General features: G+C 47.4%; 2 protein-coding genes across 7 annotated transcripts in view; one reads left to right on the top strand and one right to left on the bottom strand.

Moving 5' to 3' along the window:
* Positions 1-8,400: 8,400 nt before the first annotated feature.
* Positions 8,401-23,172, top strand: ATP1B1 (ATPase Na+/K+ transporting subunit beta 1). The gene is made up of 6 exons (XM_030949305.1): positions 8,401-8,691; positions 11,228-11,356; positions 18,221-18,376; positions 19,049-19,233; positions 21,102-21,182; positions 21,785-23,172. Exons 1-6 carry the CDS (start codon positions 8,592-8,594, stop codon positions 22,049-22,051), a joined length of 918 nt encoding a protein of 305 aa, XP_030805165.1. The 5' UTR covers positions 8,401-8,591; the 3' UTR covers positions 22,052-23,172.
* NME7 (NME/NM23 family member 7) overlaps positions 23,099-24,909 on the bottom strand; it is an 89,208-nt gene continuing 87,397 nt past the window's right edge. For all 6 annotated transcript variants that reach the window (XM_030948993.1, XM_030949080.1, XM_030948908.1 and 3 more), the window contains one exon: positions 23,099-23,234. In XM_030948993.1, coding sequence (XP_030804853.1) covers positions 23,202-23,234 — 33 coding nt within the window. In that variant the 3' untranslated portion in view covers positions 23,099-23,201. The remainder of the gene's footprint in view (positions 23,235-24,909) is intronic.

Below are 24,909 nucleotides of genomic sequence, written 5' to 3'. Positions count from 1 at the left end.
CTCCCGTGCCCTGAGGGTACTGAGGGCACCTAGGCTGGTCGCCTTTGCAGCAGAAGAGACACTAGAGACATCGGTAGAAGATAAACCCGGACTCTTAGCAGGGGTTAATCCCAAATCGGCCCCTTATCTCTAGGGAGCTCCTACACCTTAGAGGGCCTCCTGTTGAGAGCCCCGGGAGATGTGCCAAGGTTATATTTAAAGGGAGGTGGAAACCGCAAGTAGATAACATTTTACTAACCAATAAGTGACCCTAAGGGATGGGTACTGGGGGATGGACATTTAGGACAGCGAATGGGGCAAGGTTTGGGGGGCTGACCCCTAGCCTCTGGCTAATCACTCGAGGACCTGGACCGAAGCTTCTAGATGGAGGTGATGGGATGCTGAGTGATTGACAGAGAGCCAGGGTGGGGGTTTGGGGATGATCTCATCCAGGAAGAGGGATTACACAGGTAAAGGGAGAGGGGTACAATCTGGGATAAACCATTTGGGAAAAGTACGGGGATACAAAACAAAACTACTTCAAAGTATTACAAAGTATAAAAACACACTACAACAACCCAGGTGAACTTGCAGGGGCTGCAGTCACACCATTAGGCTGGAGGGTGAGGTGCAATTTGCCGGATACAAACTGCTTCTCCAAAGTGAGCCACAGATTAGACTGGGGACTACGCCCAGTTTACTTAGCTGCCAGCGTACTCCCTGCCTTGGGAAATCCCTAGGTGACAGACTCCTAGCACCTGGGAGATCACACTGGTCACTGTACTTGCCCTCTTCTTAGGCTCTTTTTCTAAATATTTGGTACTGATCACAGCTGGAGAAGACACACTGGACTTTGGCATGTTCCAGATGTTGCCGGTCTTATGTGCTTACAAGTCACCAAAACTAGCTTGTAACAAAACTGGTTAGCTAAGACCATTTTGGTAAGGAGTGTTCATTTGTGAAGTGCTCTGAATATCAGGCAATAGTAGCTAATCTTTGATTACCAATAGTGACTGCTTTTCCAAAAGGAAATATGGGTGGGGAGAAAAAGAAATTTCTATTCAGTTCCTGGTCCTGGTTGCCTGGTGAATTCTTTTAACATGCAGAAAAACAGATTTGCATGTTGGTATTTTGGGGATGTTTCCTGTGAAAGAAAAAGTATAACTCAAAACTAGCTGACTTGGAGGTCTTGTCACGATTATATCCTCCAAGGATTTTTGTTATTCAGCTGATAAATAGTGTTTAAAGAAGGGAAAAACAAAGGTGTCACCTTATGTCAATAACAGCAGCATCACAGCACACGACCTGTCCCGTTGTTAGGGCAGACACACGAGTGGAGCTGTTTGCTCATGGTGTTCACTTCTCCGGGGCAGTCACTTGTGGTATCTTATTTAGCCAGGATTGAGAGTTTCTGAGAAATGCCTGATCAGTCTGTGGCCACCAGCAACGTAAGTGCCCAGGTCCCATCATGATGTTGCAGGATGGATTCACTTTGACACAGATCTGGTAGAAATGTCCATGTCAAACATATCCTGGCTATCTGAGCACAAAGGCAAAACAGATTTTCCAAGGTATACAAGCATCTAAAAACACACTGAGGCTCATCCAGCTTTTTAAATCATTCACACAGGTCAGGTTCTTAACTACTACTAATTATAATAAAAAATTATATGAGAATTATAATGAGAAAAGTGCTTTTTAAGCACCTGTTGGATGTGTCTGCCCCCTTCGGCCTGCATGATAATCCCTCTCAGGCTGTGTAGTGTGCTGCAGTCCATGGGATTGGCTTAAAGAGAAAAAGGAATTTCAGACTCCAAAGTGGTTACCATGCCATCAAATTCATACAAGTGAAATGAAAGCAGACAGCTTCCATCACAGCTGCATGATGTCTTTGGTCATAATAACTGGATGTTCAGGACGGTAGAGGGATTCTCCAGTGAAAATGTGTTTGGTTTTTACACGTCATGTGCCACTTCAAGTGAGGGTGCAGTGTTGGTCACTGCAGGATGTCACAGTTGAACCAGACAACCCAAGCCAAACCAAAGTCTATCAAGAAGGCCACAGTGGGTAGCAGGCTCTCTGGTTTGCAGAGACATCCACCTTCAGCTGGTAAGAAGTTCTAGTATGGACAATGCTGTAGCAGTCTTTAAAATTACCACATACATCTGTGAATAGTTTCAGAGAAAAGACCTCTGATGAGGAGAAGGAGAAAGGCCTCTGGCAGGCATTGTATATCATGTACCGTCCCACTGATGTTCAGGAACAAGTTGAACTTGAACTTATCATTCCCATTGCCAGCTCCTTTGTGGTGCTGCTTAGATAAGTCTTGCTCCTGATGGCTAAAAATAAAAATGTTTTTCCACTCTGATTTTTTCTTTTTAGAATTTTTGTTTTTCTTTTTCTTTTAGAGAAGGCCTCAAAATAGTTTTGGAGTTTATTTAGTTCTCATTCTTTGACTTGGTTTCCTGCTAGATGTCCCAGGCTGGCTGGCACTGGAGACAGCAAAGCTCTAACTGGAGCAGACAAGCACGCTGGTGCCCAAATACAACCTTCATCAGAAACCCTGTATGGGGCTTATGATCAGGGCCAAGTGGAGAATGAAGTCCTGTGATCTTACTGCCTGAACAGAAAAGTGCTGGCAGCTGTTGAGAGGGTGCACAGTGCTTCTATACCCAGTAGGAGCCAAATGAGGACAATTTTTTTGGACCAGCAGGGTTGAAGCTGTATCAATGCCTCAAACTTGTAGCTGCTGGCTGCATCAGGAGCTCATGTAGCTGTCTGAGCTTGGTGGCTGCATACCAGGAAGCTGGCTACTGCTCCAGTAAGGTTCCAGGTGCCCATCATCACAAAACATGTGCTCTTGATAGCTTCATAGCTAGTTCCTGGGAAATGCTGCTTCCCTGTGTGGTGATCACTTCCAGATGTGCCTAGAAAAACAGGGTAGGTTTCAAGCAAGATAGTATTTTCATATTATTTTCTATGAGATCAGAGTAATTTTTTCCATCTAAGCCCAAAAGCAAAATTCTGGCAATATGATGTGACTTCTGCTGCCTTCCCAACTTTCTGTTGCCTTTGTCTCCATCAGAACAGTGTTGGTAGCTGGCAGGTTTCACTGTAGCGATCACCAGAACCCCATACTGTCCACTAGAAGTATTTATTCCAGTTGTCAAACACCAGGCACACATCACGTAGTCTCTATTGCATCCCCCTTTTCTGTCTTCACCTGCCATCCAGCCCACCCCAAAACCCTTCGTTTGTTCTGCACCTAGTCACCAGTTCAACATAAAATGAATCTTTTTTTTCTATCACTGAGCATTTAGACTTTCTCCCACAAGGACTGGTCAAAGGACTGCATCAGCTGGTCATTGTGGCAGGGAAAAGTGGCTCAGCTCACGTAAATTAAATCAAACCAGGACTGAAAGGGTTTATTGATTTATTAAGGACATGTAATTAATGGACAATCCATGAACTATACATTCAGGGTCTATGTCAGCAATACAGCAGTTCAATCACTAGGTTAGACACTTAGAAAACATAAATTCCTGCTGGTTCCTAAACACACCTTTGTAACTAATCCCCAGACACGTGGGCACCAACTCCTCTCTCACTGGTATGGGACTCACTTCTGGGAGTACAGCTCCTCCAGTTATGTCCTTTTCCCACTGGAGTTGTGGCCACTCCAGCTCTGGGGGTGGCCACACCACTCCCAACAATCAGGTAATGCATCTGCTGGCAGGCAGGGACATCAGCAGGTCTCACCCCCTCCCAGAGTGTGAGTCCCACATGCTGCACCCCATGAGGTCAGGCCATGCACTGGGTGCCTGCTGCTGATGGTGTCACATGGATGGGGAACTGCTGCATCTGACCTCCACAGAGGCTGTGATGTGCCAGACTGGATTCTGACAGTCTGAGGCCTTTCCCTGATCCGTATCTGGTTTTTATTTTTCTTTTATACAGTCTTTCCAACCAACTCATTCTTTGTCTCCAAATTGTCTTTGTTGTTCCCTGGTTACCATTTAATCCAGCTGATGGATGCCATCCTCTTTAGCACGATCAGCTGATGTCTGCTATTTGTTTTCCTCTTCGGCAAAAGAAATTTTGGGCAAATGCCTCACATACTTTTTGGTTTTCCATCCGTACATGCTCCTTAGTGTCTCTTAACTGTTTTATTGGCTGTTGTCTTACACCTCATTTTGCCAAGAGTGAGCTGTGTAGGCACTCTACCATAACTAAAACTGACATTAAGGAAAAGAATAGTGTCCTCGTGTCTGAATTTAGGGGGAGGTTATTTCTACATGTATTTACTTTCTCAGGGCCTACCAGTTCATGAATCCTTGACCTTAGTTACCTTACCTTGCACAACTATATGTAGTTAATTTGTTTAAATTGTGTAGTCATTGTGCTCAGAGAACCAATTGCATATGTCTGTAAATCTAATCGCTAGTGACCCCATACCTGTAAGAGGGACAAGGAGAGGAAGGAGGAAGACTTGAAAGACAGTGTTGTCCTGGGAGACAACACACCCTGTTTGAGCCAGCGTTATGTGTAGCAGCCCCTGAATGATTTTTTTTTCTCCTGAACATCCCAGGCAGAAAATTGGAGGACAATCCCAAGGCAGTGTCCTGCAGGATCAAAAAGCTGCCATGGGGAGCAAACACTGGCATGTACTTTGCTGGGACTATGAGGGCAGTTCTCGAGGGTCACTACTCTCCCCCTCAAGGCCACCAGAAGACTACAGACTGTTTGCCACCTGGCATCTTGATAGCAGTCTGAGGGCTGCCGTTCTGTTCCTCGTCCTCTCTTACCTGTTGTGTGTGATGCAGGCTTGGTGCCAAGCAATTGAGCAGCTGCCCTTTTCCAGCTCCTGGGCATGCCCATCCCCATTTGTTTGCAGTGGCAGCCCATGGAATAGTATTGACTTGAGGCCATTTTGCACACTTCTGTCACCTTATAACTTGCACTTGACCCCACAACCTGAGTTGCTCCCTGCCCTGGCATGCCTCTCTTGCTGCTGCTCATCACAGCATCACCCACAGCCATCTTTAGAGATGTTTCTAGATCACACATTGCCCAAAGTTTCTGTGTGACCATTAGCAGCACAGTCTCCTTTCCCCCCAAAAATGGCACTAAGGGGCAGCAATCAAGCCAGGCAAATCCTTACTTTGCTTTGCTCTGCACTGGCCATTTCTCTTCTGCTGCTACATTAGAAATAGTTGTCCACCCTCCTGCCCCATAGTGAGCACCTTTCCTTGCTCTAGGTGCTTTCTTCCAGTCCCACAAAGCAGGAGATGGAAAGGAAGCAGGAAATCTCTTTGATGGCTATGCTCGAGGCAGTGAGATAAACACTTAGCAGCTTCCATCCCATAGGTTGTTCCTTCCTAGGTGTCAGAGCACCGCTTTCCCTGACCCCATCCTTCGTCCTGCAGCTAATCTCCTGGACATGCATTGCTTTGCACATTTTGTTCTTGGCAGTTTCCAACATTGCCTCAGGCCCTTATCACCTTAAAAAATCAGATCATACGGGTTGTGGCCTTAGAGACTGCCTGATTGATATCTGAGCAGCCAAACAAACAGTAAATTTGAATAAAATTTGGCACCTCATTGCCTGTTAGTTCTGCTAATTCTGAGAGGGTAATTCATAGACATCAAGATAAAGTGCATGTCCTGAGCATGCACAGGACACAGTCTTCAGTTTTGTAAAAGGTTGGCAGGAATGGTTTGAGACCCCCATGAAGGGCATTTTGCCCATTCCACATCCTGCATGCCCCAGCCTGTGCAGTCACAGGGATTTGATACTTCTGGCCACCACCAACCCAACAGGACGTGTCTGTGTATTTATACAGAAATACAAATGCTTACAGGAAGAGGAGAGAGTTTCCCAGTGATCCTTGAACAAACACTGATGAAGCCAGGAGCTCTGGCAGCTCGGCTTCCACCAGCAGCACTGGAGCTCGTAGTGATGGTGTGCCGTGCTCCAAGGAAGATCATGTTGCTGGGTGGCCATTTACTATGTAATTATGATACAGTTCTTTAGATCTTCTCTAGTTGCTTTCTCCAAACTCACTTTCTGTGGTCATAGAAAATAATGCTGTGGTAGAGCGCATCTCTGATTTCAGTATCACCTTGAACCTCCCTGAATGTCCCATGCCTGTTTTGTTTTGGATGACCCTATTGCTCAGGCAGAAGGCAGGAAGGAGAGGGCTGAACAGACTGCTGCTCCTGGATGTGCCCTGAGCTAACTCATGTGCTGTTTGTCCCACAGAACAGATAAACTGGGTCCTAGGCCGTAGAAAACATGAGACACAACATTGCAGGGCAGGCTGTCTGGTGAGCAGATTTCATGCCTGGGTGACACCACCATGCGCCCATACATAATTCCCTAACTACTGTCCTTTGTAGGGTAGCACACCTGAGCTATAAAATTGCACCCAGGGCCTTAGAAGGAAAGTTGGTTCAGCTGCTCAGTTGCCACTGCAGACTTGCAGCAGCAAGCTCTCAGCCCAGCAGCTGAGAGAAACAGGCTATCTGGCAAGAGCAGCGACTGCACAGTGGTCTGGGAAGTCAAAAATGGATGGTTTTTCCTTCAGCAGTGCTTGTGTATTTATTGGCTTGATTGTAATCACAGCTGCCTTAAGTTGTAACTGATACTGCCCTCCCTGCAGCATAGATGATCGCTTGGGTATCAGGTACTGCTGTCTGTGTTTGCTTTTGTTATCAACTACCATCACCAGGACTCTTTAAAAGACCAGCTCTGACCCAGACACCAAGGAGAAAAGAGAGATTCCAATTATCCTCTTCCCCATGGCTCTCTGGCTCTTTCCTGTCACATAAACACCACTGAGAGCTGATTCTCCTAACCCAGGATGAAAATCTGTGTGGCACACCTGGCTCCCTTTCATGTATAATGTATCAAGGTGTATTCATCAAACCAGAAACTCCCAATTAAACACACATGGCCTTCTAGGCACACAACCTCCATGTATCTCTAACCCATAAGCCTTCATGGCTTTGAGAAGTCTGGCAGCATGCCTAAAGCTAAGGAAGCCATCCTTAGCTGCTGCCATGAGTGTAGCTGTAACCTTGAGAGTATCTGGCCTGCCTGGACCTAGAGTAGCCCCAGCAAAGTAAGACTGAGGGCCTAAAAAAGCAGGTCCCTCCGTTGCTTCAGGGGCTGGTTCAGGGTTGTAGCCAGGAGAAGGGTGCCTCATTATGGCTTGTTCCCTAAATGCTAGCTTTAATGGCTTAGGAAGGGCATGTGATGATGGTGGCCAGACCACTTCTTCTTGAGACCTGAGAAGAGCATGTTGAGTTTGGGTGGTCCTTGATTCCAGGCTAGGTCATTCTTGCAGGGAACTGCCAGAATGTGCACCTGCTAGATAGTACCATGGAAAGGCTCATCTTATGTGCATTCATTGCAACCCCAGACCTTAAGGAAAAAAAAAAAAAAAGATGGACCTAAAGTTCAGAGAATGTATCAAGGGTAAGAAAATACATGGGATACAATATTACAACCCAACAGGAAGTTCAGAAGTAAACCCAAGTATGCTTGGATGCACAGATTTAATTTAACTGTCCTGTAATGGTACCAGGGGACCAAGGCACATTGGTTACCTGTGATGACAGAGGTGTCTCTGCAGAGAGCCCCCCAACCCCACCCGGCCGGGCCAGGGGTGCGCGGCCGGCGGCTGGGTATTCCCCGACCTCGAGGCGGCTGTGGCGTTTGTGCAGCGCCCTGAAGGTCACCCCGCAAGGGCGGCGGCTGTCTCATGTGCAAGTCGCGTCCCTTCCGCCACAGGGGACGGACAAGGCCCGCTGCCACCTGCCCGCCCTTCCCGGCTGGCGCTCCCAGGGCGCGGGCGGTGGAGCGCGGGGCCGGGACGGGAGCGCCGTCGGCGCTCATTATTCCGCAGCCGCGTTACACGTGAGCCCGCCGGAGTGTGGCGGGCCGGGCGGCCACGCGAGGCGCCAGGAACAGGAGAGGGACGGTGCTCAGTAGCGCCCGGCCGACCGGCTCCGCTGCGGGGAGCAGGGACCGCAGGGAGCGGGCGGGGCGGGAATACCGGGAACGGGCGGGCACGTGTGCGGACCAGCGCGCGCACAGGTGTGCGGGTGCGCGCACACGCGCCCGCAGCTACAGCCGGGCAAGGGACGCGCACCCCCGCAGTAGCACGCACGCATCTGCCCAGCCCAGCAGGTCGGAGCTCCTGTGAGCAGTGGGCGGCCCACCCGCACCCACCCTTCCCCCGGTGCCGGTGCCGCAGCCCCCCGCCCCCTCCTTGACGCTCCCGCCGCCGGCGCGCCCCCACCGCGCCCCGCCCGCCCCGGGCCCCGCCCGCGGAGCGCTCGGCGGATCTGCATTGGCGGCAGCGCGGGCAGGGCGGAGCCCGCGGTGTATATGAAGGGGCGCTGCGCGGGGAGCGCGGCTGCTCCGTGCCCCGTGCCCTCCGCTGCGCTCCCCCTGCCACTCCCGCGTCCCCCCGGCCGCCTCCCCCGCTCTGCCCCGTTGGGCCGGCGCCGCCGGGGCGGGCGCACCCATCCGCACCTTCCGGGGCCGCTCTGCCTGCTGAGGGCTGCAGATCTCTGCACGCCGCTCGCCCACTGCGCTGCTCGCCATGGCCCGCGGGAAGGCCAAGGACGGTGATGGCAACTGGAAGAAATTCATCTGGAACTCGGAGAAGAAGGAGCTGCTGGGCCGCACCGGGGGCAGCTGGTGTGAGTGCGGGGCCGGGGGGCGGCGTTGCGGCGGGCGCTGCAGCACGGCCCCGGTGCTCCGCCTCCGCCGGCTGCGGCGGGGCTGCGGCCGGGGCGGGGGGGGCTGCCAACAGGGTGTCCCCGCGGGGTGACTGAGGCAGGGACGGGGTCCCCTGCCCTCTCTCCTCGGTGTCCGCTGGGGCCCCGCGGGGGCCGGCGAGAGCTGCCCCCCGAGTGCGGCTCCAGGTGGGTCCGGGGGTGAGGCGGGGTCGGGCCGACCTTGTCGAGGGCACCTTGTCCTTGGGTCTCCTTCCCTTCCCGATGGCTGGCCCGGCCCGGGAGCATCGCCGTCGGGGGACCCTGACCTCCCAGCTCTCACCTGCCTTAGACCTTACAGAGGCTTTTTCTTTTTTCTGTTTTCCCTGGATAAATGAAACTAAGCGAGTTTTACTCCGCTGAGAAAGAGCAATTGACTTTTAATATCTCTGCAAGAAGGAAATGGCTCTATGTGCATTTCTCATAAATGCTTGTGCTGTATTCATTGCATTTAGCTTAAAGAGGCTTTTAATTTCTTTACGCAAATAACAGCCTTCCAGTTGCTGCCAACCACAGCCAGTGTTGCCACCCTTGCGATGTTCATCTCAGCTCCTATTGTAATGGATCGGCTCGGCGGTGCCACGTCCAGAGCCGGCAGCTCTGGCAGGTGGACTAGAGCAGGCTTCTGCCGTATCTTTACGTGAGCAGAATGGGGTTGTGGGTGCGCATGGAGAGGTATTTTCTGCTTCTGAGCTACCAGGCAACTGCGCAGCGCTTTAAATGCGGAGGCTGAACCAGGTCCTTCTCCCAGAGTGTCCGTACCTATCTGCCTAGGACTGATTTCCATTTGCTGAGTTGATCTGCAGGCTGACGATTAGATTCTTCTTTTATAAGCCTACCTGTTGCAAGAAGCTTTTTCCTTCAACCCCGTGGTGCTCGATTTCTAGACCCACTGTGTATTTTCTGAGACCTTGGAGTGGTTTTGACCTTTAAGGTGTCTTTGGCATTTAGAGCATCCTGGCTGGCAACCTGATTAAATAAGCTACCTCCCAGCGTTTGCCTTTTGATGTTACAAAACTCAAAGGCATTATGCTGCAGACAACAGCATTAGTGTTTGGTTTGTTACAACAGCACCTCCTATGACCGTGCTCTGGAAAAAATTTCCACACATCCCTGACGTCAAGGCCATTTGCTTTACGCTGCCTGGATACCAAAGAGTGCTTTAACTCCTGGAGCACCACGTTACTGCACCCAGCTCTGCCCTCCAGCCCTGGCTACCTCCAGTGCACGCAAGGAAGACAAGAGGATGGAGTGCCTTTCTGATCGTGTCCCTCAGCCTCTGTTTCTCTGGGTGGCCCTCCTGTTTGCCTGTCTTTCATAGACTTAGAACAACCAGATGCCAGCTTTCATTGTGGGGCTTCTTTAATGATGTAGGGTTTTTTTTTGATGGAGCTGGGGAGTGAGGAGGAATATTTCCACCCACTACTTACTCCCCTTCTCTGGTAACTCATCACTTCAAGTGTTTAAAATAAACTACATCTGTTTTGTTTGTGATTAGATGAGGACAGTCTGAGATATCAAGTAGGCTTGCTCTCAAGTTGTCTTTGGCTCCTGCCTGTCCCTGCAGCCTGATGAGCAATACACTTGCTTGGCATGGGCTGGCCTACCCTTGTAGGTGGCCTGGTGATGTGTAGTACAGCATGTTACCTTGCAGTTAATCTGTTCAGATAATCCTTGTAAACTAGTAATTGATACCCAGAGCTGGGCTGCAGCTCCATTCTTCTCTGGTCTTCCCAGTCCCCCCTCAAGATGGTTCTAGACATCGCTCCTTTTAGACTGAAGCTACATTTAGTCTTTCATTGTTATGTAATTCACTAATTGGTATGAGCAGTGCAAGAGTGTCTTTGTAGGTACACAAGCCTGGTAAATGTGCAGTATTTTGACACCTTAAGAGTACTTTCCTACATTTGAGATGGAGTACTGAAGTTAATTGGGCCTGAACTCTTTACCCGTTGTCCTTTTTTGGAGGTGATGGCCTGAATTACTAGATGAGATCAGGCTTTACAACGGCTTGTAAATGTGAATGAAACACTTACTGGTACTGCTTCTGGAAATAGCTTTGAGCCCAGAGCTATGTGGAATGAGTATCCTTCAAGCACACCCATGCTTGCTGTGGGGCACTTGGATCACTGACCCTGGCAAGTGCAAGGGCCTATGCTGGTGGTGCTGGGTCAGCCAAGGGATCCTTGAAGGTGTGGGGGAACATGGTTTAGTCTTTATATTTTGTAAGCCCAAACCCTGATTCACAGATTCATTCAGGGGCTCATGTTTCCCCACCACCAAACTGGAGTGCCTTTCATTTCCTGTCTGCATCAGGGCATAATCTCACTGTTAAATAGATGTCTTTGCAACATCTGAATTTTGTGTGCTGGGCACCTCCTTGCAAGCCGCAAAGGTTGGAAGTGCTGTGCTGAAGCATGACGGCTTGATTTGATTCCTCTGTATTTGTTTTCTCTTGCAGTTAAGATCCTCCTCTTCTATGTCATCTTCTACGGTTGCCTGGCAGGTATATTCATCGGGACCATCCAAGTGATGTTGCTCACTGTCAGTGAATTTGAGCCCAAATACCAGGATCGAGTGGCACCTCCAGGTAACTAAATAGCAGGCCTGTGTTTGACTTCATGCAAGCTGTTCAGGGAAGGCAGGGTTGGTTACTCACCTCAAGGAGGAGGATGAAATAAGCGTGTCGTTGCTGCAACACATATTTGTAGGGGGTGGGTATGTTCTCCTCCTTCTGTGTTAACAGTACTGGGGCTTGAAGAAAATCCTGCTAGAATTAAAGGTTGCATCATGGGAAAAGTGTCTCCTCTCTGTAAGGAACTTGAACCTGCTTTGGTTTTCCCTTCCCCTAAGCTGAAGTGATGGGGTGTGGCTAAAAGGCTTCACTTTTGGGAACAGGCTGTATGAGGAAGCTGGGTTCGGTTTTTCTTTCTTCAGAACCACTCTGTTCACATGGGTAAGTGAAGGGATAAAGATAAAATGTTGGCTCTATCAGTGGAAGCGGCGTACTAGTACCAGTTCTGGGAGTGCTCATGGAATTGTTTTATCCAACACCAGAGTACCCTGTGCTCTAGAAATGCTGTGGCACTCACTAGTGGGAATTGCAACCGATTGGCGTGGCAGGTGAAGGGAGGGTTGGATGGGTCTGGTAGCTGCTGATGTGTGACCTGTCCTCACAGACATAGAAATCTCTGCTCAAAATGATGCCTGAGCTGTGCCTGTGGCTAGCTGGCCTTGGGTAGGGCAGAAGGAGCGCGTGGCCCTTGCCGCAGGTTTGCGCTCCGCCTGCCCAGGCTGCGCTGCACTGACTCCCGCCGCAGCCAGCGGCTGGAGCGCAGGGGGAGCTGCGCAACTGCTGCTCTCCCACATTGCAAATGACCTTGAGGCTGCCTGGCACTGGGCATCCTAACGATCCGTCTCCAGTTGCTCTGTGAAACAGTTCAGAAGCTTTTAATAACAGTGGTATTTAAGTGACAATTGTGACGCTGATGGCTTGTAGCTACACAAGTTGGACCTGATGCTGCGCTGTCTTGCAGCCCCACTGCCTGTAGTGCTGTGCTGTGAATCCCTGCCCTAAACACAGAGAATGTCACTGTCACCAAATGGTGCTACAGCTCAGCTAAGTCATCTTTTCCAGATAACTGCTCTTCTACCAACATGCTTTAAACACAGAACAGAGGCTGGAACTCCTGTGTTAGTGTGTTATACTTCTTCATGTGCCACCACCATGGCTGGGGCAAATGCTGTCTTAAGCACTGAAAGCAGCACTTTTAATCTGTGCAGTGGACCCTGACATTTGCAGGAAAGACCGTCAGTGATACTGCCCAGAGCCATTGGCTGCATCTGAAAAGCCAACATGGCTAATGCTGGGGTAATTGTTACTCAGTAATGTATTTTTCCCCTTCATGAAATAATTAACAAAGGCACCCATGGATCTGAGGTCTCACCCAGATAGCCCTGCTGTTCTGCCAGATATCACATAATTACCTGTTCTACGTAAACTGATTGCTTTCTATGAAACAGCAGTTTATGATTACAATTTCAAAGCAACTCTGGTAAAATTTTTGTGAAAGACTTCAGCCTGCAGAGGATTTTTATAAATATCTTAATTGCATACTGCACCAGTTATTCTGGGGCTTCTTTTTTTGACAAAGGAAAGGAATTTAATTTTAAGACACTCTTGTAGTGTGTACTGCAGAAATCAAAATGGAGGAACAATGACAAGTTTGTCAGGAATCTTTTATAATGGGTACTGAAATCAAGGGGAACAAAATCCACCTCCTTGAATGTGTGGGACAGTGGGGAGCCAGTAAACAAGGCATTTGAACGGAGCTGCAATGACATACGCATAAAACTTCAAAGAAATAATTAATAAATAGAACAGGATCCTTTGCAGAGCATCACTTGACAGCACTTCCTACAGATATGGACAAGCTGGTGTAGGGCATGGCGGAGGCTGGCACTTAGTATCCAGTACATTCCTTGTCCTGTAGCGCAGCAGCCGCGAAACTGCGAGTCCAAAATTGCCTTTTAATGCAGACTTTCAGAGACACTGACAGACACACTGTGCTGCTGTTAGGGGGCTCAGCAATCCCTGTATTCTCTGGCTGTGCAGGGTTCTCCCCAGTGCTGCGAGCACAGCTGCTGTTCTGTCAAGAAACACATGTGTGGTGAGCCCCAAACTTGAATTTTCTGTGATCTGAGACACCTGCAAATGATGAACTGTATAAAGTAGGATATTGTGCAAATCTAATTCCTGGTTCTTGTGGGAAAACTTGTGAGCCAAGTAAGTATACTGGCAGCTTGATAAAGCCCTGGATTTTCTAGGGAGCCAGAAAAGCTGTTTTTATTCTTGTTACAGTGTTCTGTCCTTCTTGGGCAAGTCACTGTTGTCAGCTCAGAATGCTTTGAGAAAGGGAAAACTAACTTGCCTTCAGGATCGCAAGAGAAAATGCTGTAGGGGCTGCTATAATATCATTCTTGTTCTGAAATACAACAGATTTCATAACAGCAGCAGAACCTACAGGGTGTTGTATTGAGTTATTGACATGGGTATAACATTGAAAGCCATAAAGTGCTATTTTTGTAGCCAAGTGTCATTAATATGGTAATTGGTTTCTGCATTGAACACAACAGGAATGTTATACAGGGCTTCAGGGCAAGCTGAGTATTGTACCTTTCCATTACACTATTTTTTTTTCTTTTGTCTTGTGGTGGGGGAAGGGACAGTGCAGTTCACCTGCCCATCAGCCCTGCCATTGCGACAGCCCCAGCTCCCAGTTTCACTTGTGCTGCGGGCTCGGACTCTGCTTTGAACACAGAGGACTTACCCTGCTACTAGTGAAGGATGAGGATATTGCCTCTTAAGAAGCATCCCTAAAAAAGAATGCTTCATTCTCCCCCTCCCCACCCCAATACAAATTGGGCTGTGTATCATGCCATCTTGTGGTGTGCATCCCGTGGAACAGCATTCCGTCACAGGCTGGCTGAGGGGGCAGAGCTCGCTGCAGCCTGAGGCAAAGCTTTGTAAGTGGTGGCTGGAAGGAAGAATCCCTGCTCCAGCCAGGGGATTTCAGGTGTTCCTGCTTCAGGCTCTGCTGGGCAGTGAGTGCATCATAGAAAGGCTGCTTTGGTGTGTGTTCCCCTCTTGGCTTATTTAGATTGGACAGCAGCAGCAAGGTAGCAGGGAGACTTCAAAGGAGAGCGTACTGCCTCGTGGGAAGTTGCACCTCTTTCCTTCTCTCATCTCAGCAGCACCTGTGCTTGGGAAAATCTCAGTCTCCAGGATGTTGCAGCCAAGCAGGTTTTGCTGCATTTGCAGAAAACTCACACCTGTTTTTTGCACTTTGGGGATGAGGTTGACTGCAAGCTTGGAAAGTCATTGTTTGATATGGTGGCTTTTAAAATCTGTCCTCACATAGTGAGCTGGGGGAGGGTGTAGTGATCATTCAGTTTGTTGTCTGTGTCATCTCAGGAGTGTTCATACTCATTTGGAACAAAGATTACATGGTACTTGGAAATGAGCACGATGTGATGGAGCAAGAGTGGTTACTACGGCCTTATACAACTGTTCCTAATAATAAGCCTGACTTCCCACTTGTAGTTTCTTCCTCTTTACCCTCAGGATACTTCTCCTGAAGTCTTGCTATTGCAGCTTAGAATGATAAAATCTATGTGGAAAACTGTTTTTAAATTAACTTGAATAAATAGAATTTTAATCTGCAGTGGCATTTTGGAAGTGGAACTGTAGCTGAAGAAAATAATCCAAATGACTTTACGTGGGGTTTTTTTGGTGTTTGATGTCCTTGTATAGTTACAGCCAACAAAAGGTAGTGTCCATTACCAACTCAAGGCGTTGCTCATCATTTACATGGACAGTGTCAGCCAAGTGAAGGTGAGAGTCTTATTTCCTAACAAGGCACTCTGAAGTGCCAGTTGTGGCAATTTTCTAATTTGTCATTATTTTAGCAATGAGTTACTTCATTCTTTTGTGTGGAAAGAACAGCATAACGTGACACCATGGTGCATCTCTGTTGTAATAGCTTGAGATGCAGAGCTGTGTCATACAGATTATAGTCTGAGGATAGGGAGAGGGTTGTTAGACTTCTGGCTCTGAAAGCACCTGTGGGTTTGTTTCTTTTCCCCCATAGGACTTGCTCATGAATGGCTTCCTCATGTGCATGCAGCCCCTGAAAACTTCATTTATGCCAGCCACACGGTTCCTTGGGTGTCTAGCAATACATGCCAGGTAGTACTGCAAGGGCTCAATTTTAAGCATTTTTTCTCATCCTGCTTGCTTAAGTTGCCAAGTGGGGGTGAGAGAATGTTCCAGAAATGCTAGTGTTCTGCAGAGGTTACCTTCTGCCATTGTACAACATGCTTGGTTTTCCACACAAGATTGCTTAAGGTTTCAGTGATAGTGCTGCTCTGCTAACACCACTGCAGCTTTTAGTTTGGCTATGGGATGTACAGAAGGAAATGATACATCAGGGCTTAGGGCTTTGCATCCAGTCAGTTGCAGGCATGTGAGAATGGAGGTTATGGTAGAAGCCAGTAACACAGTTTTTTAATTAGGATAAAGATATTACAAGTCTTTAATATTCATAAAGATTGTCTTTCTTACTTTGTAAGTGGGAAGATTGATCTCCACTTTGCTCCTATCCTAAACAAAGCAACCACTCGTGTGCCAAAGTCTAGTCTAGTCTGGTTCATCCATCCCCTGGAAATGCTCCCAATTAGGCAGAAAACAGCCCAACTTGGGCCATGGGCTACCTGGCAGGAACAGTGGTTCCTTTGTGCTGGCTGCTGGAGCAGCTGCTTGGACGTACTGCCTGGACTTCATGGCAGTTCTGTGGAGATGTTGCAAGACAGGGATGCTTTGGGATGGCAGTCTGTTCTCCAGCCAAGTCACTTGTCTGATGGGCAGAGGGTTGACTTTGGACTTCATCTATCAGTGGCCAGGCTGTCTTAAAGAGAGAACAGGGATCTTCTACTGGGTGGCTTTTACAAACCACAGGGATTATTGCTGACCTTCACATCGGCTTTGCCCGGCCTGTGTGGGTGTCCTATGTGTTACCTTGGCCAAGACAAGAAACAGAGATGGGGAGGTCCTGAGCAAAACTAACAACTTCACTTGCCTGACTGGAACTTAACAAGCCTGGCCACATTTCCTTGATTTTTTTTTCTGTTTTGTATTTATACACTTGAATATGTATGTGAATATGGATGTCACCTGTAACTTGAACTCTGGAAAAGGCAGACCTGGGAAAGGACCTAAGGCCTGGCCTGCCTCTGCTGCAATTCCAGACAGCCACTTCAGGTGACTGAGTCTGTTCTTCCCAGCTGAGTGGTAACATGAGAAGGGCTTGGCAGGATGCGTTTGAAGTCCCTTACTAAAATGGAAACTGGCGTATTTTTTCTATATATAAACTGTTTGTGAAGCAAGAAAATGAGTAATTGCTCAAAAAAGAGTTGAAAGCCACTGACTTTGGAGGTTAGCATGTCATTCTGCTAGAGGAATAGAGAATTGCTTCTAAACTTGTAAACTCAACCTGGTCCATTTGTAGCAGAGGGATTTTTGAGCAGTTAAAAGCTGCTTCAGGAATTAAATTTGAAACACCGGAGCTCGGAGCTCCTTGCTGGACTTCTCGCAATCTTTGGTGACCAGGAGCTGTGTTTAGGGGAACAAAGGTAATCTTTGTCCTAGGTTACAAATTCCAAGTTAGTGGGCAGTGGCAGGGGGTGGAGGGAGTGGTGAGTTGGTTTGTGAAGGGACTGAGCAGAAGCACTCAAGTGGCTTTGGAAAAATTGCTGGAGTCACAAGCTCTTGTGGGTTGGGGCCAGCCGCCTAAGCTGCCTGAGTTTTGCACCAGAGGAGCTTCTTGGCAACAGGCCTGTTCTGAAAGGTGTCAAAGCAAATGCTGCTCCCTTGCTCCTTTTCTTCATCTTGCTAAAATGAAGAGGACAAACTGAACTGAAGTCAGGCTCTTAATAATTACAGTCGCTGCCACAAAAGCAGCATGAACTTGGTTCCCATTACTTGAATTAAAGTGTTAGCCATGCATCAATACTTTCAATTAAAATGTGACCTAAACATTGCATAGGAGCCACTACTTCCAAGTTCCACAATGAAGAGCAAAGGAAGATTGTGCTTTTCATTATCTGTAGGCATTTCTTGTTTATAATCTCTTCTCCATGCATCATTATTATAGTTTAAATCTGAGCTGGTTTGCACAGCCCAGAATCTGGAGAGCCTTTTAAACAATTCTTCTGTGTGGTGGCATTTCCTACTCACCTCCTTGGTGATGAGCTGCTGATAAAATCATCTTCTGTGCTCTCTTACAGTCAGAAATACCCAATTAGGCAGTGAAAAGAGAGGAGGAAGTGCTCAGGCAGCTGAATTTACTAAGGGAGAGAATGTCTCCTGCCCTGCATCCCACAGGGGAGACACACAAAGGCCACATGGATTCCAGCTGGCAGAGTGTGACCGGGCTTGGGAAACCTCTTGTCTTTGTTGCAGGAGGTCACGAGTGTAGAGCTGTGCTGTATCCTAAACACAGAGTTTGCAAACACTGAAGGCAGCCTGTTAGGGATACTTATGTTCTGTGTGGTTGGTCTCACACGCCACTTCCCTTCTGTCCTCGAGGAGGAGGCAGAAGTGCACAGTGGACCTGTGGTTGGCACTTTTTCTTGAAGGAAGGTTAGACTTTGTAGCCTCAGTTCTCCATTTTGTGATTTTTATCTTTTTACCTGACACAAACACTGTGATAAATACTTTAGGACTGTTGCTGGAAAGAGAACCTCTCCTCCAGTCAGCTTAAGCTGCTTTGTCAAAGTTCTTAGGTCTGAAAAATAGAGATTATTATTAGGAGTTATGTTCTTGGTATCACCTGGAGGCTGTGCAGCTTTGAGGTGTACTTAATTCAGGTTTTCTCCCTGATTTTGCTTTTCTTAGGACTGACTCAAGTCCCCCAGGTTCAAAAGACAGAAATTGCCTTTACTGCTTCTGATCCCAGAAGTTATGAACCCTATGTGAGGAACCTGGATAATTTCTTAAGGGACTACAGTGATGAGCAACAAACTGAAAACATTGTGTTTCAGGACTGTGGAGGTAAGTCTTGATTGTTTCCTACAGCTGAGGACTGAATGATGCCTCTGTCAGGTCTACCAGAAGCTGAGGTTGAGCAGTGGTGGTCTTGGTTTTCAGCTGCTCCAGCAGCATGTGTGTTAACACTGCTCATTAATTTAATTTGGGCAGACCACACTGGGCCATACTTAGCAGCTTGTTGGAGGGTTGGGAACCCCCACATTTCGCTTGGAGAACTCACTCTTCAGCTGACTCTGAAGATGGCACTGACCTTATTCTCTCTGAAAGCCACAGGGGTTTTACTGATGGCTTTGCTAAAGCTAGTGTTGGTCCTCTTTGTGCCATACAGTCAAACATCTGGGAGGTGTTTACCCTTAATAGGTTATTTGTAGTCATGCGAATGAGACTCTCACCTCATAATACATCTGTATCAAATCTGAGGGGAACCCACTTGTAAAAGCTGCCCAGAAAAAAATGGTCTCTGAGCCAGATGATTCTGGAAGAAATCTGTTATAAAACAAAGCTCCATAAAACTTGCTGGTCTGGGAGCAGCCCTGTGTTGGGGGGGCTGGGCGTCCGTCTGTGGAGTGCCTTAACTGCCCTGGTGAGGGAAATCCCACCTGCCCATGGAAGTGTAAGTGACACACACAAGATCTCAATGCATGTGGTTGTGTTTTCCTTCCCCTGCTGTGACAGAGGCACCTACTGAATACAAAGAGAGAGGACCATATAATGATGCGCAGGGCCAGAAGAAGGTCTGCAAATTCAGACGTGAATGGCTGGGAAACTGTTCTGGATTAAATGATCCCACCTATGGCTACAAGGATGGCAAACCATGCATCCTTGTCAAGCTCAACAGAATTATTGGCTTCAAACCTCAGGCAAGTATCTTTCTTCCCTTCTTAGCCAAAGCTCCTGATCAGGAGGGAGGGTTGGCTGCAGATTTGCTGTGCCTGCTTTTTGGTTCCGGAAAGAGATCAGTATTAAACCCTTGCTGCAGAGGATAAACTGTGAGACAATTTGACTAATTTGTTTCAAAAATGCTTTTGCTTGAAAAGCAGTGAAAGGTGTGCACTGCAAGTTGGTAACAAGTAGCACTGAACCTCACAGTGCAACCTCCTGGTTATTTATCTGGTAACTTCTGAGCCTGCTATTGGAGTTGCTATAAAGGGGCATTTTCTTCAAATAATAAATTCCATTTTAAATTCCTGTATGCTTCCATGGCACCATCCCAGACCAACACTGTCTGTAGTAACATCAGTACATTTTGTCATGCCGTGATCCACTCAATTCTTTTCCTTAGGCAGTGTAGTCTTGTCTGCCTTGCCATAACTGCTTAATTGATTTATGAAATGCTAATATTAAATACCAGAGTGAAACACAGGCTCGAAAGAGTAAACTACATTTGAAAGTCAGGCACAGCTGCAAGAAAGGTGAGGAGGTCTTTAGTTAATTTAATGTAGTTTCTAGAGGCTTTAGGATATCTCTCCTAACTGGTTGCTCTGCCCTTCACCCAAAGGGAAGTCTGCAGTAGTGCTGAAGGGTGTTAATCTCGGTATTCATGGCTTTTCCTTCTGGTTTTTTTTCCCCAGTGCATTAAAATACTAAAAATTTCTTCTAAGAATTCAGCGGCAAAACGTGTGCTGTTGAATAAGGTGGTGTGCAAAACCTGCCACTCTGTCTTTTGGATGGAGAACAGTGCAAATGGCGTTCTAGGCCACCTTCACTCCCATCTGTCAGGGCACTTGAGGATGGGAATTGGTGCCGTCTAACGAGTCCTGAAGAATGTTTTCCTTCAAAGAGAGCTTGTCCTGTGCTACAAAAATGGACAATCTTTTGGTTTATCTGATGCGTGGTGGAAACATTTTAGCAGAATGTACTGTGGTGGCTGTAGGGTGACATGAGATGTGCATGTTTGATGACTGGGAAAGAGAAGGGTTTGGTGTGTTCCTCTCTTTTTTTGCAATGGAGCTCTGGAGACCTCCAAGACTGCATTAGACAGCAGGGTCTGGTCACGGAATGACTTTGCAGATTTCATTTAGAAACAGCGCATCCAAGGCAGAATTTATTTGTGGTTCCACACTCCAGCAGAGACTCCATAGTTCTTGCATTGGGAAAAATGTTTGTAAAGCAGATCTGAAACTGCCATGTTGTCAAACAACACTGCTGCACTTTAAAAAACCAAAGACCAGCTGGGTTAGTAGTTGGACTATGAGAGTTGGCACTCACACCTTTCTCTGATATACCCAGAGCTTTTGTCCTTCCTTGTTGGTGGTGTTGAAGTTCAGCAGTGTCAGGGTGAGACTGCCACACTTTGTTCTTTCCTGTGCATTTCCAGTCCTGATTGCACACACCTGGCAGGCAGGTGGCAAATCCTGCACCAGTGCAATCCTGCCACTGCCTGAGCTTGCAAAAACAAGCCCCACTAGCTATAGACGCTGCCATGAAACACTTTCCCCAGGGGCACCATGGAGCTAAACCCAGCCTGACCAGCTTGTATCCACAGCAGGTGAAGCTGTAAGAACAGCCAGCAGTTCTACTTGGGTCAAGTTCCCCTGCTTCCAGTTGTGTTACACTACTTGTCTGTCCCAAGAACCACTGAGAGCTGTTGCCTCAGAACTGTGCTTAGAAGAGATTCCAGTTAACGGTGTGTGTTCAGTACTGTTGATCTTTGTTGCTGCAAAGGTGGTCCAGAGTCTGCAGAGGAGTGTCCAGTGTGTAACGTCCCCTTGTTCTGGATTTCTTCTAGGCTCCAGTCAATGAAAGCCTCCCTCCTGAGGTTATGGCAAAATACAGCCCAAATCTCATCCCTGTCCACTGTGTTGCCAAGGTGAGTTGGAAATGGGACAGAGCAGAGTTGGGAAAGCTGCAGGGGATGACCTGAGCCTTTGTCCAAGTCTAGTTATCCCCTTGCCAGCCTTTCCATAGACTAATGGAGTGGTTCTTACTTGGGTTAACAATAGTTTCTCAAAACCCTGCTGATGGATGAGTTAGTGCTACCTTCACAGAGTGGGGTAAAAGCAGGGCAAGATCGTTAAAAGTATCTTCAAAAGTAGCCATTTGGTTTCCAAGTGCTGTGCTGAGGCAAAAAAAAAAAGGCCTCCATGGAAGATATTTCATACTTGGCATGTGCAAAGCGGCTGAGAAACAGCAAAGTTTCTGTAGACAAAGCCTGCCTAATTTAAAGCTTCAGCCAGTTACACAGTTAGAAACCACCAGGGTGTCCTGTGGTACAATTGCACAAAGCCCTTTTCCTGGCTGATGTGCGCTGACATGTCCTGAAACCACTGGTGGCTCTCGTACTGTCACAGTGGGGGCCAGCGCTGACCAAATGGGAGGTCACAGTCTCGCTGAGAATCGGCTGCTGATACAGCTGAGGGCTGCCAAAGTTTGGGTGGTTGTCATTGCTTGTGCCTCCTCTTCCCCCTGCAGCGCGAGGAAGATGCAGACAAAATCGGCACGGTGGAGTACTACGGGATGGGCGGCTACCCTGGCTTCGGGCTGCAGTACTACCCCTACTACGGGAAGCTGCTGCAGCCGCGGTACCTGCAGCCGCTGGTGGCCGTGCAGTTTAGCAACCTGACCTACGACATGGAGGTGCGCGTGGAGTGCAGGGCCTATGGGCAGAACATCGTCTACAGCGACAAGGACCGCTTCCAGGGACGCTTTGATATTAAATTTGACATAAAAAGCAGCTGATCGTAAGCACAACCCTCTTCTTCCCCCCTCCTCCTTCTCCTAGCCATTTAAAAAAGGTTAAAAAAAAAAAGAACAAAAAAGAAAACCTACTAGTCTTGAACAAACTGTCATACGTATGGGACCTACACGTAATCTATATGCTTTACACTAGCTTTCTGCATTTACTAGGTTAGAATGTAAACAAAGTGTAGCAATAGCAACAAATATTTATTCTACTGTAAATGACAAAAGAAGACAAAATTGAGCCTTGGGACATGCCCATTTTTACTGTAAATTATGATTCCATAACTGACTTGTAGTAAGCAGTGTTTCTGGCCCCTAAGTATTGCTGCCTTGTGTATTTTATTTAGTGTACAGTACTATAGGTGCATACTCTGGTCATTTTTCAAGCCATGTATTGTATCTGTTTTCTACTTCTTGTGAGCAAAGACTTTTGCTGTCCAAGGTGTAAATACTCAATGGGACTAGAACTGGCATGAAACCTCATTATTTTGTTCCTTTTCAAAGAAAGGCCCACCTGTGAGATGATATTTAACAGCACTCCATAAGGCTTCTGGCTTTTTTGTGGTGTTAGGGTATTTTATTTGGAGGGGTGGCAGGGAAACTAACTTAAGTGAAGTCAAAGAGAATAGGTGATTGTGTACTGTGCTTTGTAGCGAATGCTGTCTCTCTCTCCACCTCTTCCCTTATCCTCCAGTATGTTGTGTGAGAGACTGGGTCAGGCTATCACTCTCCTCAGTGATAGGCATAACTCTGCTTTGTATATTTTCTTTTTTTTTTTTTTCCTGCTGAAGGCATCGCACACTGTGGTGCTAATGTCTTTATTGAATGTTTAGCCATTTTCATGGTGGAAGAATTTTATATTTATGCAGTTGTACAATTTTATTTTTTCTGCAAGAAAGTGTAATGTATGAAATAAACCAAAGTCACATGTTTGAAAATAAATCTTTATTTTAAACTTTATAAAAGCAATGCAGTACCCCATAGAATGGTGTTAAATGTTGTCTAAAGTGCAAAACTCTATGTTCTAACATGTAATAATAGCCAGGAGTACAGTGCTCTTGTTGATCTTGTATTTCAGTCAGGTTGAAACATTGGACAAATAAATGAATGAACACACAGTTCTGTGTGCGTGTCTGTTGCAGTCCTGTTAGTTGTCCAGAATCTTGAAGAAGTACTGCACCTATTTCAAACAGAAAAGGGGATCATTATCATTCCCAGACAGTCTCAGCACACAGGAGTTGAAATGATTGAAACATTTGAAACATTGAACTGTTACACATCAGTGCTGGGGTCTGTTCATTACTTGTTTTCCCTCTCCCTACCCCACATGAGATGCTGCTGTGGAACACCTGCCTGTGCCTGTCAGAATCCCAAAAAGTCTCTTCCCACTTACTGCACGTGCTCCACCTCTGGAGGCACAGGCTCTGTGTTCCAGACAAAACTGTCCATCCTCAGTGCAGGTTAAAGCTTCCAGCAGCCAGAAGGGAGGCTGCATACTGAAGCCATAAGAGTTTCAGGCCAGCCACTTGCTCTGTGTTACTGCTGGGCCAGTGGCCAGGGCTGAGGGCAGGCTCTGCCTGCTGGGGCTGCTCAGAGATGACAAAATGTGACAGCTGGCTTTGTGCAGGAGTCAGGCTCGCTTTGTGCTGCATAATGCAGATTACCAGGGAGAATGTCTCCATGTAAAGTGACACAACAGGACTAGCCTAGAGCAAGTGGCTTGATAAAGACTTCCTAAGTGGAACACAGAGTCCTGGAGAAGCAAGATGCTGAACTCTTTGCCATCTGCTAGAAGGAAAAGTGTGGTTATGGTATGCTGTGGTGGTTAGTGCACCCATTTAGCTGTTCCATGTTCCCAAGGAGCAGGTGCCAGCAGAAATCGCACCTTCAACTCTTTCTTTTGCTGCTGTATGTTTAGAGCAAGGATTTAAAAAGCTGTGATGAGAGCCCTAAAATACTCCCTAATGGAAACTCCACCTGCAAAAAACTGCAGGAAAGCTGAGCCATTTTGGCTCCCAGCAATTGATAGGTTCCTACTGCTACCATTCTGGGTGGGCATGTTGTTGCATGGCTCAAGGTTTGGTAGGATCAACTGCCCCTACAATTCCCTTCCTGGGTGAACAGTTTGTGACAATTTAAAAAAAAAAAATCAAAACAACAACAAAAAGCCCCAAACCAACCAACTAACAAAAAAAATTTCCCAATTTTATTTGTATAAGACCCAACTCATGGTCAGGTACTTTACTGCCTTTTAATTCTCTCTATGAGTGCAAAGTCTAAGCATGGCCTATTAATAAAGAGTCTGACTTACTCCAGGGTTGGGACAACCACTGTGGAAAACTTAAAGGAACTTGTGTTTCCTTCAGTGAGCAAATGTCCAAAAGGGCTCATGCAACATACTCTTAGGAATTGCATATGAAATTAGGCAATTCACCCTAATGTTCTACCCAACATCCCCACCCCAATCACTTTCTCGTCCCACATCAGTGAAAACAGAATGGCTGCTCAGATCACTAATTAACCAGGCAGGAAGGGCAGTAGCTATCCTAGCTACATACCCTGCAGCTGCCCACTGAAAAGTCCCACCTGCTTCCAGGCTTCAGGACAACTCTGCTACCAAAGGACCACACGCCCCAAAAAAGGCAGTAAGTAAGTGCACCTGGTCAGACATGTCCCCTTCCCCCATTAGAAATCCTACTGTATTGTCAGACCTACTAGTGATACAGCACTAGAAGACTGCAGTATGGTCAAAAAAATTCCCAAACTACCGAAGTCCAAGGAAACCTCACCCCACCCCACCCCAAGCAGGTGTAGACTCTTAGCTGGGCACCCTGCTCACCCAGTGGCACCAGTGC

The sequence above is a fragment of the Camarhynchus parvulus genome, chromosome 1, assembly GCF_901933205.1.
Source record: "Camarhynchus parvulus chromosome 1, STF_HiC, whole genome shotgun sequence".
Lineage (NCBI taxonomy): Eukaryota > Metazoa > Chordata > Aves > Passeriformes > Thraupidae > Camarhynchus > Camarhynchus parvulus.
This window is presented reverse-complemented; position numbering and strand designations above follow the sequence as displayed.